The 12200-nt window shown below is 30.0% G+C and overlaps 3 protein-coding genes across 3 annotated transcripts; 1 reads left to right on the top strand and 2 right to left on the bottom strand.

Annotated features, from left to right (window-relative positions):
- Nucleotides 1–463: 463 nt before the first annotated feature.
- ADP1 (putative ATP-dependent permease ADP1) lies at nt 464–3538 on the bottom strand (the record flags this gene model as incomplete). The annotated part of the gene is made up of 1 exon (XM_011278462.1): nt 464–3538. The coding sequence occupies one exon, from the start codon at nt 3536–3538 to the stop codon at nt 464–466; it is 3075 nt and encodes a 1024-aa protein (XP_011276764.1).
- Nucleotides 3539–3957: 419 nt separating this feature from the next.
- Nucleotides 3958–4908, bottom strand: BN7_928 (uncharacterized protein; the record flags this gene model as incomplete). The annotated part of the gene is made up of 1 exon (XM_011278461.1): nt 3958–4908. The coding sequence occupies one exon, from the start codon at nt 4906–4908 to the stop codon at nt 3958–3960; it is 951 nt and encodes a 316-aa protein (XP_011276763.1).
- A 409-nt stretch (nt 4909–5317) lies between these two features.
- Nucleotides 5318–11602, top strand: FAB1 (1-phosphatidylinositol-3-phosphate 5-kinase; the record flags this gene model as incomplete). The annotated part of the gene is made up of 1 exon (XM_011278460.1): nt 5318–11602. The coding sequence occupies one exon, from the start codon at nt 5318–5320 to the stop codon at nt 11600–11602; it is 6285 nt and encodes a 2094-aa protein (XP_011276762.1).
- Nucleotides 11603–12200: the final 598 nt, after the last annotated feature.

Genomic DNA, 12200 nt, shown 5'->3' with positions numbered 1-12200 from the left:
TCATACAAAAAAAATTAGCTTCTCGTTAATGGTGAGATTTTATTATATATAAGTGAACGAGCAGCTACTACAAATATACATCAGAGTGGAATTTAACCTTCTAATTAGTAAACTAACTAACTGAGATGTCAATAACTATGTATAATCTAGCTTGTACTAAATTACGCCAATATAATAATATGGGGATCGACATCGATGGTAGCTATAGGGATATCATATAATATAATATTAGTTAGAATGGAGAAGACGAATCGATACATTCCAGACGTTATTATATCAATATCTCAAAAGTAGTAGCTTTTCATCATCTACATTTAGCTGTACGCTTATAAGGTACAATAACCAGTATTGCTCTTTTCTATAATAAAAATTACTAAAATTAAAATTTTATATGTAAATTCTATTTAAAAAACACTTTTCTACCTTTGAGGTAAATCATGACTTCAAAATCAACTTTTAATCTTCATCTTTGTTCAACAACATAGAAATATAATGATAAATAACCTAAGATTAAAAAGAAAATATTCCATAAAGCTAAAAATATAACATCTTTAAATAATCCACCAACATCAAATCCAAAAGTACTTAAAATAGTTGCACCTGGAATTTCAATTGATAATCCGTATTTTTTCTCTCTTAAAATTAAACTTTTAACTTCATTAACAGCTAATGCTTCATACCCATAATGGAACATACTTAAATATTGTAAAAATCCAAATTTTAAACTATCTTTATTTATAAATAACCCAGAGAATAATAGTGAAAATAACAACGTCAAGACACCGATCATAGTGGCATTGCTTGAATCTTTAACTAATATACCAATGATCAAAATTTCCACAGAAACTGTTAAATTAAATAAGACCAAAATTAAAAGACATTTAATAAATCCATTATTTTCTAAATTTAATCCAATTAATGGATATGCAATACTTGTTAAAATTATTGGTGGGAAAATTCTTAATGGTAAAACATCACAAATTATTTTGGTAATATAATAACTTAATGGATGATAATAATTATTTGAACGTTCTTTCAAAAAAATAATTCTTTCTATTGAAAATGAATGTAATCCAGTTAATGTTGAAAATCCAAAAAATGATAAAAAGAAAAAAAATAAACCTAATCTATTTTGAAATCCACTTATATCATTATCAATATTGTAATATAAAAATCCACAGAAAAATCCCATGAAAATGGAAAGTAAATATGAACCTAATAAAAGTTTTGGACTTCTATAAAGATTTTTAAATGTTCTCGAAGATAAAATAACCAATTGACTAGTAAATGTTGCAGTTTTATAATTACCTTTGAAAACTATTTCATCACCTTCAGCAATTGAAGTTTCAATATCATTTTTTAACATTTCAAAATTTGTTGAATTTTTAAAAATTTCATAAATTTTAGATTTTTTACGAGGTTCTGTATGTGGTTTTTGTGAATCTGCCTTATTAAAACCGGCTTCATCTCTATGAACTGCAAAATGTTCCCATTCTCTTTGTGCATCACTTGTATTGCTACTTGATCTTGTTGGACGATGAATGTCTTCCTCAGCTTCATCTTCGAAATCAGCATTTTCTTCATCAATACCAGGAATTTGGAACTGTTCTCGTCTTGAATGACGATGTTTTTCATTGAATGTAATATCAATTAAATAATCTGCAATATTATAACCCTTTGGACATTTATAACCATTATTATAGAAAAATTCATTACATTGAATCATATCACCAGAATAAATCAATTCACCATTTGCTAATAATACCAATTTATCAAATAAGGAAACAATATTAGATCTTGGTTGATGAATTGTGAACACTAAAGTTCTTTGGTATTTTTTAGTTAATCTAACAAGACATTCAATAACATTACTTGCATTATTTGCATCTAACCCAGATGTTGGTTCATCCAAGAATAAAACACTTGGTGAAGTGACTAATTCACAAGCAATTGAAACTCTTCTTTTTTCACCACCTGAAATACCTCTTTCAAAATCAGATCCAATTGTTCTATCTTTAATATTTAAAATTCTTAATTCTTTTAAAACTTCATAAACTTTACGTTCTTTTGCCTTGAAACTCATATCTCTTGGTAATCTTAGTAATGCACTATTCAAAACAGTTTCATAAACTGTTAAAGTTGATAATAAATAATCTTCTTGATCAACAAATCCAATAATTTTTTTCAAATCATTTTTAGAAACAAGATTACCATTAACTTTAATATCACCTGAAACAGTACCATTTTTATTTTTTTGAGCTAAAATATCTAATAAAGTTGTTTTACCTGCACCTGAACCACCCATAATGGCAAGCATTTCACCAGGTTTAACAATACCAGAAACATTATTTACAATAGATCTTGAACCAACAGAATATGAAACATTTTCAAAAGTTAAAGTAACAGGTGTGTAATTCAATAAATCATCTTGTTCATCATCATCTTCATCATTTCCATTTGTTGAAGATGAATCATCTAATGAAATTTTACCAGTTGTAAATAATGGAGATTTCCTTATAGCTAAAATAGATGCAACTATAAGTGCAACAACACCAATAATAACAGTAATTATAGTGAATAAATTTTGTAAAGTGAAAGTTGGTTTTTTAGGTATATCATAACCTGGAATTTCACTATAGTGAATACATTCACCAGATTCACAATGTAAAGTGATATGATTATCACCGAAAACTGATAAAATTAAATCATCCATACTTGGTTCAGAAAATTTACAATTCTTATCCTTTAAATCACATGAAAAATCACCTGGACCTTGAATAGTTTCAGTTAAGAAATCAGAAATATCAATTGAACCTTTTTCACCACATAACATTCTTCCAGGAACACATTTACAAGCAACATCTTTACATTTATAATGTGAAGAATTTGAATTTAAATCAAATTGATAATCACAAGTGGATAAATCACAATAAAAACTTTCCATTTCAGCAATCCAAAATTGGAAATTACATTGATTTTTAGATTTATCACAACTAAAAGTAACTTGAGGTTTTTTACCATTCAAAATTTCCACAATTTTCTTATTTGTAACATCACACATTTGATGAAATTTATTAACTAGCATACCATTTTTATAACAAGTACCAGATAAACCTTCAGGCATGAATGCATCACAAACAGAATCTTGTTGACAAACATTACAGTTAATACCACCCCAACCATCTTCACAATCACAACTATCACCTTTTCTAATTGGTCTATGATCATTATTTGAATCGTCATTAGTTAACCCACCACATAAAGGTTCAGAACAATCTTGACCTCCAAACCCATCAATACATTCACATTGACCATTGAATTCATTACATTTAGAAAACTGTTTACATTCAAATGCTGGTAGCATACAATTGAAGCATGGAGGACATTTATCATCTTCGAAAATATCTTCACCATTTGCCATTTTAACGGAGTTGGTCATTAATGAAGGTTGAATAGATTCACCATTTAAAAAAGTCTCTTTAGCAAAAGTTGGTACCACTATGAGTGCACATATTATAGGCACAAGCTTCAGCTTCATATTGAACACTTTTAGACTCGAATTTGACTTGTATTAACCCCTTTATTATCTTCTGTAAATTGTATGGCAAACTGATCAAATATGGAGTATAATCAACCCCTTAATAAACAGCAATTCCTAGCACTTAATCTTAATTAAAAACCAACCACAAGTTCTTTGAGACAATTATGACACAACTTATTAGCAAGCTTTCAGTAGTTGATGATTAAATAAAACAAATTCTTTGCAATTGAGATTTACAATAGAATGGTGTCAAATTAAAATTGGTTTCTTCTCACTAAAATTTAAAAAGAAACAAATTCCTCGATAAGAAGCAAAATTCGCGAAATTAATTAAAGGAAACATGGGGAGGTGTTCGGATGTAATGATTATCTAGTACATCAGTACACCATTCATATAAACTATTCATTTTATATTATTTATGGATTGTATGTAAATGGCTCTGTGATCTCCAAATGTTCGAGTACATACGCTTTCAATAACAAATTCCAACGGTTAACAGCTTGTAAATCAACATTATGGAAATTATCTTTCTTTCTATGCCATTGTTTAGGGAATCTTGAAGGTATTAAATGCAAAACTGGAACACCTGCTTTTAAAAATGGTAAATGATCATCTTCCATGGTTACTTGAGGCACGATGAACTCATCTTGAACCACATTTAAATATTTTGATTGATATGAATTATCATATAATGAAGGGAAATTTTCAACTAATCTATTCTCTAATAACGTTAAATCATTATAATTATCATGTGTCTCTGCAAAATAACTTGGAACTTGATTTGATTTGGGATCTGGTGCACCCAATAAATCTAGGAGAATTAACAATTCAATATCTTTAATTTTAGCTTCATGGTGCCATTTTTCATATAAATGACGAGCTCCATATATAGAATCAGTAGGTGACCATTTTTCAAAAGCTTCTTCACCATCGAAAAATATAAATTTTAGACCAAGATTCATATCATATGCAAAATCTTGGAAATGTAAATCTAAAACTTGAGATAATGATTCTGCTATATCTAATAAAATACCACATGATACTGCACTATCTATAGCACCAATGAAACCTTTTGGTTTCAATAAAGTATCATAATGTGCAGCAAGTACCAAGTACTTGCCCTTGTTGGAAAATGATTTAGGTTTTTTAGAAACAATGATATTTGTAAAATTATAACCTCGTTCTTGGAAATTATCCAATTCAATTTCCCATGGGATCTCGGATCTTGATGTTAAGTTGTTGAAATGGTTCAAAATATAATCTTGTACCTCAATTGAGTTCTTAGACCCAGGTACTCTAGTCTTGTTGAAATGTAAGAAATGGTTTAATTCATCAGTATTGTTTAAATTTAATCGATTAGTTGACATTTGACTTTGTAGTTGTTTAAAATTCACTGGGATTATTTCATCGTACCCGCAAACAATCTGGAACAACGACCCCAGCACCATAAGCACAAGCACAAACTGCGGTACCACTGAGCACCTCACTGAACAATTCACCAGCCATACCATTGTCCAACCTATTTGATCTCTTTGACACTCAACCAAGATCTAACCGAGTCAAGTTTAGTTTCAGCCCTGACAAAATGGCCAGTATTGGCTCCTGGTTAAATTGACACATTTTCGCGCTGCTTTTTTTGTTTTGTTTTGATTTTGGAATTTTTGTTTATTAAAGTCAATTGATTTTTCCTACTGCAAAGTTCAAATTCATCAATCTCAGAGAAGAAGCGACCTGGGCGCTAGTGGTGATATCAGAATACCAGAGAAGCTGCCCACCATGAATAGTGATATGCTTCCAGAGGACTTGCTGGGAGGCAAAATCATGTCTTTCCCACCAGAAGATCCCGTGGAGGTTGAGACCCTTCAACAGGACACAACTGCTAATGGTATTAATACAGCTAATGCTGCCACTGCTGCTGCTGCTACAACTACAACTACAATCACACCTGCTAGAGCAAAACCACTATACAACAAGAACGATAGCAATGCAGAGGCTAACAGTAAGAGAATCAATGAGAACTTGTTCATGAACCTGAACAATCCCGCTGTTGCTGAAGATCAAATACATTTACCTATCCAAGAATCAATTGCTCCACCTGTTGTATCAGTATCAGAAGCAAATTCCATACATTCATCAATAAAATCATCAGTTCCTTCAATAGTGACAAACGTATCTGTGAACCCACCACCAACCTCAACATCGGCAACTGGAACTAAAGCTATTAGTACCACTGGTGGTCTTAGATTAAGTTCATTTGCTCCAACTTCAACTCTATCAGGAATACCCAGTAATGTTAACATTTCACAACAAAATTCTTCTCGTCCACCTTCAGTTATAAATAATAGAGGTATGATTCCAAATAGAAATCCAAATAATTTCACTTCACCAGAATTTGAAAATAAAACATTACCAATAACTATTAATCGTCATAATTATCAACCATCTCATCATAGATTTGATGATGATAATGCATCACAGATTAGTACTTCATCTCTTGCAACTTCATTTTCCAAAAGTTTCCTCTTTGGGTTTTTAAATAATAAAAAAAAAGATGCAATGAAATCAGGTGGATTAATATCAAAAGAATATTGGATGAAAGATGAAACTTCAACTGAATGTTTTAGTTGTGGTCGTTTATTTACAACTTTTAGAAGAAAACATCATTGTAGAATATGTGGTCAAATTTTTTGTGGTGCTTGTACAACTTTAATTCCTGGTGAAAAATTTAATCATAATGGTAAAATGAGAGTTTGTAAAACTTGTTTAAGTTTTGCTACAGAATACAACGATTCAAGTGATGAATCTTCAATAATGGAGGAAAGTTATATTGAACCAACACATAATCATGATAATAATAATAATATTAATCAACTAAACATGGATCAAGAAAGTATCTTACCTTCAACTCCAATTGATGATAATAATATGCCATTTGTTACTGCTCCAACCCCACCACCAAGAATGGCAATTCCTGCAACTCGTAAAGGTGAATCTGTGGAAATCCCAGTATCAAGATCTTTTAATTCAAGAATTTCTTCAATTCATACTACAAATTTTGGTAGAAGGAAAGGTTTAGAAAGAAAATTAACTTATCCAACGTATCAAAGAAATAATGGTGATCAACATCAACATCAACATCAACACTATAATAACTTGAACGGTACTAATGGTCATTCAAGTTTATTAAGACATAATACAGAAACATCATTTGCAGATTATGTTAATTCTCATCATTCAAATAGTACTTTTAATTTTAGTACAAATGAACATCAAGAAGATACAGAAAATAATTTTGATTCACCTTCAACAGATCATCAATTTTCAGATTCTGAAGATGAAGGTTCAATGTCAATTTATGCTGCTTTACATTTAGATAAATCTGATATACCAGATCAATCAAGAGTTGATGTTAGAACAAGATTATCAAGAAGTAATACAAGGTCATTAGATCGGGCTCAAGCGTCATTATTAAGAATGAAGAATAGAAGAAAAAGTAAAAGTATTGCACGTCCTCAAAATCAATCACTGTATAGATTTAATGATTTTGATTTATATAATCCAAGTTCACCTGATGCTTCAGCTTCATTAAATTTAATAACTACAAAGGAAAATATAACCCCAACAAAATACACTTCAGAATTAAATGATGTTTGTATACTTCATTTGAAAAATTTACTATTTCAAGGCTTAAAAGATTCCACTGTGGATAATATAGATGAATGGACAAATGTTTTAATGCCAATGCTTAGATCTATTGAAACTGTGGATTATAATGTTCGTGGTGGTGATAATATGGATATAAGGCAATATATTAAACTTAAAAGACTTGCAGGTGGTAATTTATCAAGTTGTGAATCAATTGATGGTGTTATCTTTTCTAAGTTATTCTCATTAAAATCAATGCCTAGACATATATCAAACCCAAGAATTGCATTAATTATGTTCCCATTAGAATATATGAGAACTGAACAACATTTTATGAGTTTAGAACCAGTGTTGGCTCAAGAAAAGGAATATCTTAATAAATTAGTTGGAAGAATTGTTGCATTAAATCCAGATGTTGTCTTTGTTGGTGCTAATGTTAGTGGACTGGCTCTACAATTATTAGACGAAGCTGGTATCGCAGTTGCTTCAAACATGAAACCTCAAGTTATTGAGAGAATTTCAAGGATGACTCAAGCTGATATAGTGATAACTATGGATAAATTAGCTTTAAATCTTAAACTTGGTACTTGTGATTCACTTGATGTGAAAACTTATGCCTATAAAAACACTACAAAGACTTTTATGTTTTTAACTGGTTGTGAACATAGGCTTGGTTGCACTTTATTAATTAGAGGTGGTGATAAAGAACTTTTACGTAAAATTAAAGATGTTACTGAATTTATGGTTTATGCTACTTCTAATTTAAAATTAGAAACTGCAATGTACAGAGATAATTTTATGTATTTATCACAGGACTTTTATAATAAGATGGTTAATAAATCTTCAGAAGAAGTTACAGGGTTTGGTGATTCATTTTTAAACAGATTCAATAAAAGGTTATTGTCTACATCACCAACTGTTCAATTTGATGCACCATTTTTATTAATTAGAACAAGACAAATTCAAAGAAAACTACAAGATGCCCAAAAGGAGTTTGAAGAATTAAGTACGCAACAAATTTCGAAAGATGTCCATTTAGCTAATTTGTCAAATGAGATTGGTTCACGTAATTTATCAGATGGTGAAATTGTTAAAATTTTTGATTACGTTTCAAAAGAGAATATTTCGTCATTAGAAGAAAGTTTTAATATTAGATCAAGACAATGGGAACTTTTCAGTTCATTTGCACCAGATTTATTAGATCCATTAGCTCACCAAAATATCATATTTCTTTATTCAATGGTTTCTACTAAAACTGCAACACCATGTATTGGACCTCATCCACTGCAAATTGATTACTATTGGGATAATGATATGACTATTGGTCAATACGTTGAACATTTGATTTACTCTGCTAATACTGGATGTTCAGAAGGTTGTGGTGGGTTACTACAAGATCATTATAGAAGTTATGTTCATGGTCATGGTAAAGTTGATGTTATGGTTGAAAAATTTCAATCAAGAATACCTACACTGCAAAATGTTATTTTAACTTGGAGTTTTTGTAAACAATGTGGTCATACATCACCATTTTTACCAATGAGTGAAACAACCTGGAAATTTTCATTTGGTAAATATCTTGAATTATTATTTTGGAGTAAAAAACATTCTTCAACAAATTTAGGTAACTGTTCTCATGATTTTGCTAAAGATCATATCAAATATTTTAGTTTAAATGATTTGACCGTAAGAATGGAATATTCAACTGTTGATTTATTGGAATTGATTGTTCCAAGAGCAAAAGTTTCATGGAGACCAAATATTGATATAAAATTAAAAATTGAACTGCGTGACTTCATTTTAGAAAAAGCTACAAACTTTTTCAATAGTGTTTTAGCAAGATTAACAAGAGTTAAAGTTGATAGTACTTCAAATGAAAAAATGGATGCTGGTAATCAAAAAATTGAAGAATTAAAAGCAAAAGCACATCAAGAACAGAATGATGTTTTACAAATGTTGAGTGCAATTTATGATTCTACAGAAGCTATTGAACATTTACAATTAAACTCTGTATTAAGATATGTTCAAGATTTAAGTGTTGAATGGGATTTAGAGTTTACTGAATTTGAAAAAAATTTCTTACCATCTGAAAAAGATATTGCACGTATTACAACATTACAATTGAAAAGATTTTTCTTGGATAATAATGATGAAAGACCATCTGCTTCACAATCAAAAACTGAAAAAGATACAACAACCACATTAAATGATGATAGTGATGATGAACAGCATTTTCAAAATGAAAAGAAAGATGGAAACAAACAAGAAAGTTATGAAAATATTCAAAAGACTAATGGAACTAGAACCGTTTCTGATAGCTCAATTATTGGATCTAATAATTTCAATACAAGCGCAACCAATAGTCCAAAACCAAGTAAAGTTCTGGAAAAAGTCAATAGAATGGAGAAATTACTTAGTGAACAAGTTGATCCAAGAAGAGTGTTGTCTACAGGAAGTTCAGATAGTCAGAAATTGAAAAATTCAAGTGTACCATTGCATCATCATCCTACACCACTTCCTCATCATACCAAAACCTTATCCAATGTTTCTATGGGATTTACTACACCTATTAAACCTGATAATAAAAATGGTTATTTTGATCTGGAAACCAAAGCTTTATCACAAGGTCATACACCACTGAATGAGAGAGACTTCAGTAATTTATCATCATCTCCAAATAAACCAGAATTTTTGAAAAATGGTAAATTACCAAAACCAAAGTTTGGAATTAGTACAAAAGATCTTGAAATTCAATTAAAAGAAGGACGCCAAAAGAGTATGAGTAGTAATAATTCAAGTTTAAAAAGTTCAGATCAAGCTAAAATTGAAGATAGTAAAGTTTCTAAATTAGCAAATTATTTTGATCAAATCCATTTTGAAACATTATCCAAAGAATTTGAAATGCAACGTGAAAAGGAAAGACTGAAGCTGATTCAAAATAGATATAAAGCTGCCCCAGTTGCTTCATCTAAACCAATTGTTGAGGTTTATAAGAATGTTAGAGATGCGGTTGAAGAAGAAGATCAAGCTGCAGAACAAGCAACTGACGAATTTGGTAAGAAGACCTTGGAAAATTCAGAAAAGGAAATTAAGAATAAAAGTAAAGTATTGGAAGATGGTATAAAAGAAGAGAATATGAAGACTGAAATTCCTCAACCTGAAAGAGTTTCATTAATGAAAACTTTAACAAATTTCTGGGCTGATAGATCTGCAACTTTATGGAAACCATTAGAATATCCTATTTCACCAACAGAACATATATTTGTTGATTCGGATGTTGTTGTTCGTGAAGATGAACCAAGTTCATTGATTGCATTTTGTTTAAGTTTACCAGATTATGATCAAAAAATTGATGTTTTAAGACAAAATAATCCAGGAAATCCTTCAACAGCTCCAGCACAAACTTCTTCATCAACCACAATACCGCAACAACAAAATCTCAGTGCTAATACCTCAACATTTGAAGGCAAATCACAAAATAGATCTACTAAAACTGAACCACCAATGAATAAATCTGAAGATCTGGAAATTGCAATGCTTAAAAAAACTGCAGTGCATTTAAAATATCAATTTCAAGAAGCTGGTACATTATTATCATGTAAAATATTCTTTGCAGAGCAATTTGATGCATTCCGTCGTAAATGTGGATTAGAAGATAATTTCATTCAAAGTTTATCAAGATGTATTAAATGGGATTCAGCAGGTGGTAAAAGTGGATCAGCATTTTTAAAAACATTAGATGATCGATTAGTTATTAAAGAATTATCAAATGCAGAATTAGATTCATTTGTTAAATTTGCACCAAGTTATTTTGAATATATGGCACAAGCATTATTTCATGATTTACCAACAGTTATTGCTAAAATTTTTGGATTTTATCAAATTCAAATTAAAAATCCAATTAATGGTAAAAATATTAAATTAGATGTTTTAATTATGGAGAATTTATTTTATAATAAAAAAACATCAAGAATTTTTGATTTAAAAGGTTCAATGAGAAATAGACATGTTGAAAAAACAGGTAAAGAAAATGAAGTTTTATTAGATGAAAATATGGTTGAATATATTTATGAAAGTCCATTATTTGTTCGAGAATATGATAAAAAATTATTAAGAGCATCATTATGGAATGATACATTATTTTTAGCTAAAATGAATGTCATGGATTATTCATTAGTTATTGGTATTGATGATGAATCTAAGAATTTAACAGTTGGTATAATTGATTGTATTAGAACATTTACATGGGATAAAAAATTAGAAAGTTGGGTTAAAGAAAAAGGGTTAGTTGGTGGTGGTACAAAAGAACCAACGGTTGTTACACCAAGACAATATAAGAATAGATTCCGTGAAGCTATGGATAGATATATTTTAATAGTACCTGATTGTTGGTACCAAGGAAGCAGTCAACAATGAGAACCATTAGAGATACCCCATAATAATTGTATATAGAAGTACAAATTAACGAACGTTTATGATATTAATTTAATCAAGTAAGGAATATATTCCTTATCTATTTTACGCCAAAACCCCTTGATTTCCCTTTTGGTAAACATGTCGTTATAATTGCGCAAAAAGGCTAAAAATAAAATCGCAACAGTACGAAAATGTCAAACTTACAGCCGAGCGTGTGGTGATAGCAATTTGCGAATAACGAATAACTGCGCCAAAAGTTGAAAATTAAAGGCGATAGTGCGATAACTAGCTGAACACATGAAAGTTTACGCCAAAAATAAAATAGTGTTTATACAACAAACAGAAAACTTTTAAAACATCAACAAATCACTTTTTGCTTTCTCAATAAAACAATTAAATCCTAAACAATCGCTATCAATTCTGTCGCTTCTTTTACTGAGCTATCAAACATAATTGTCAGAGATCATTTATCACAGTATTACCAGATCAGGTCAGATTTGCATTCACATTCTCATCGCGTCAAATCAATTCCAGAACCCACAGTGTTTAAGGAGACTGAAATTATTTTCATCAGCTAGAACATTCAAATAAAGACCAA

The sequence above is a fragment of the Wickerhamomyces ciferrii genome, contig 00019, assembly GCF_000313485.1.
Source record: "Wickerhamomyces ciferrii WGS project CAIF00000000 data, strain NRRL Y-1031 F-60-10, contig 00019, whole genome shotgun sequence".
Classification (NCBI taxonomy): Eukaryota; Fungi; Ascomycota; class Saccharomycetes; order Phaffomycetales; family Wickerhamomycetaceae; genus Hansenula; species Hansenula ciferrii.
Note: the sequence above shows the minus strand (reverse complement) of the source record. Positions and strands in the feature narration are given on the sequence as shown.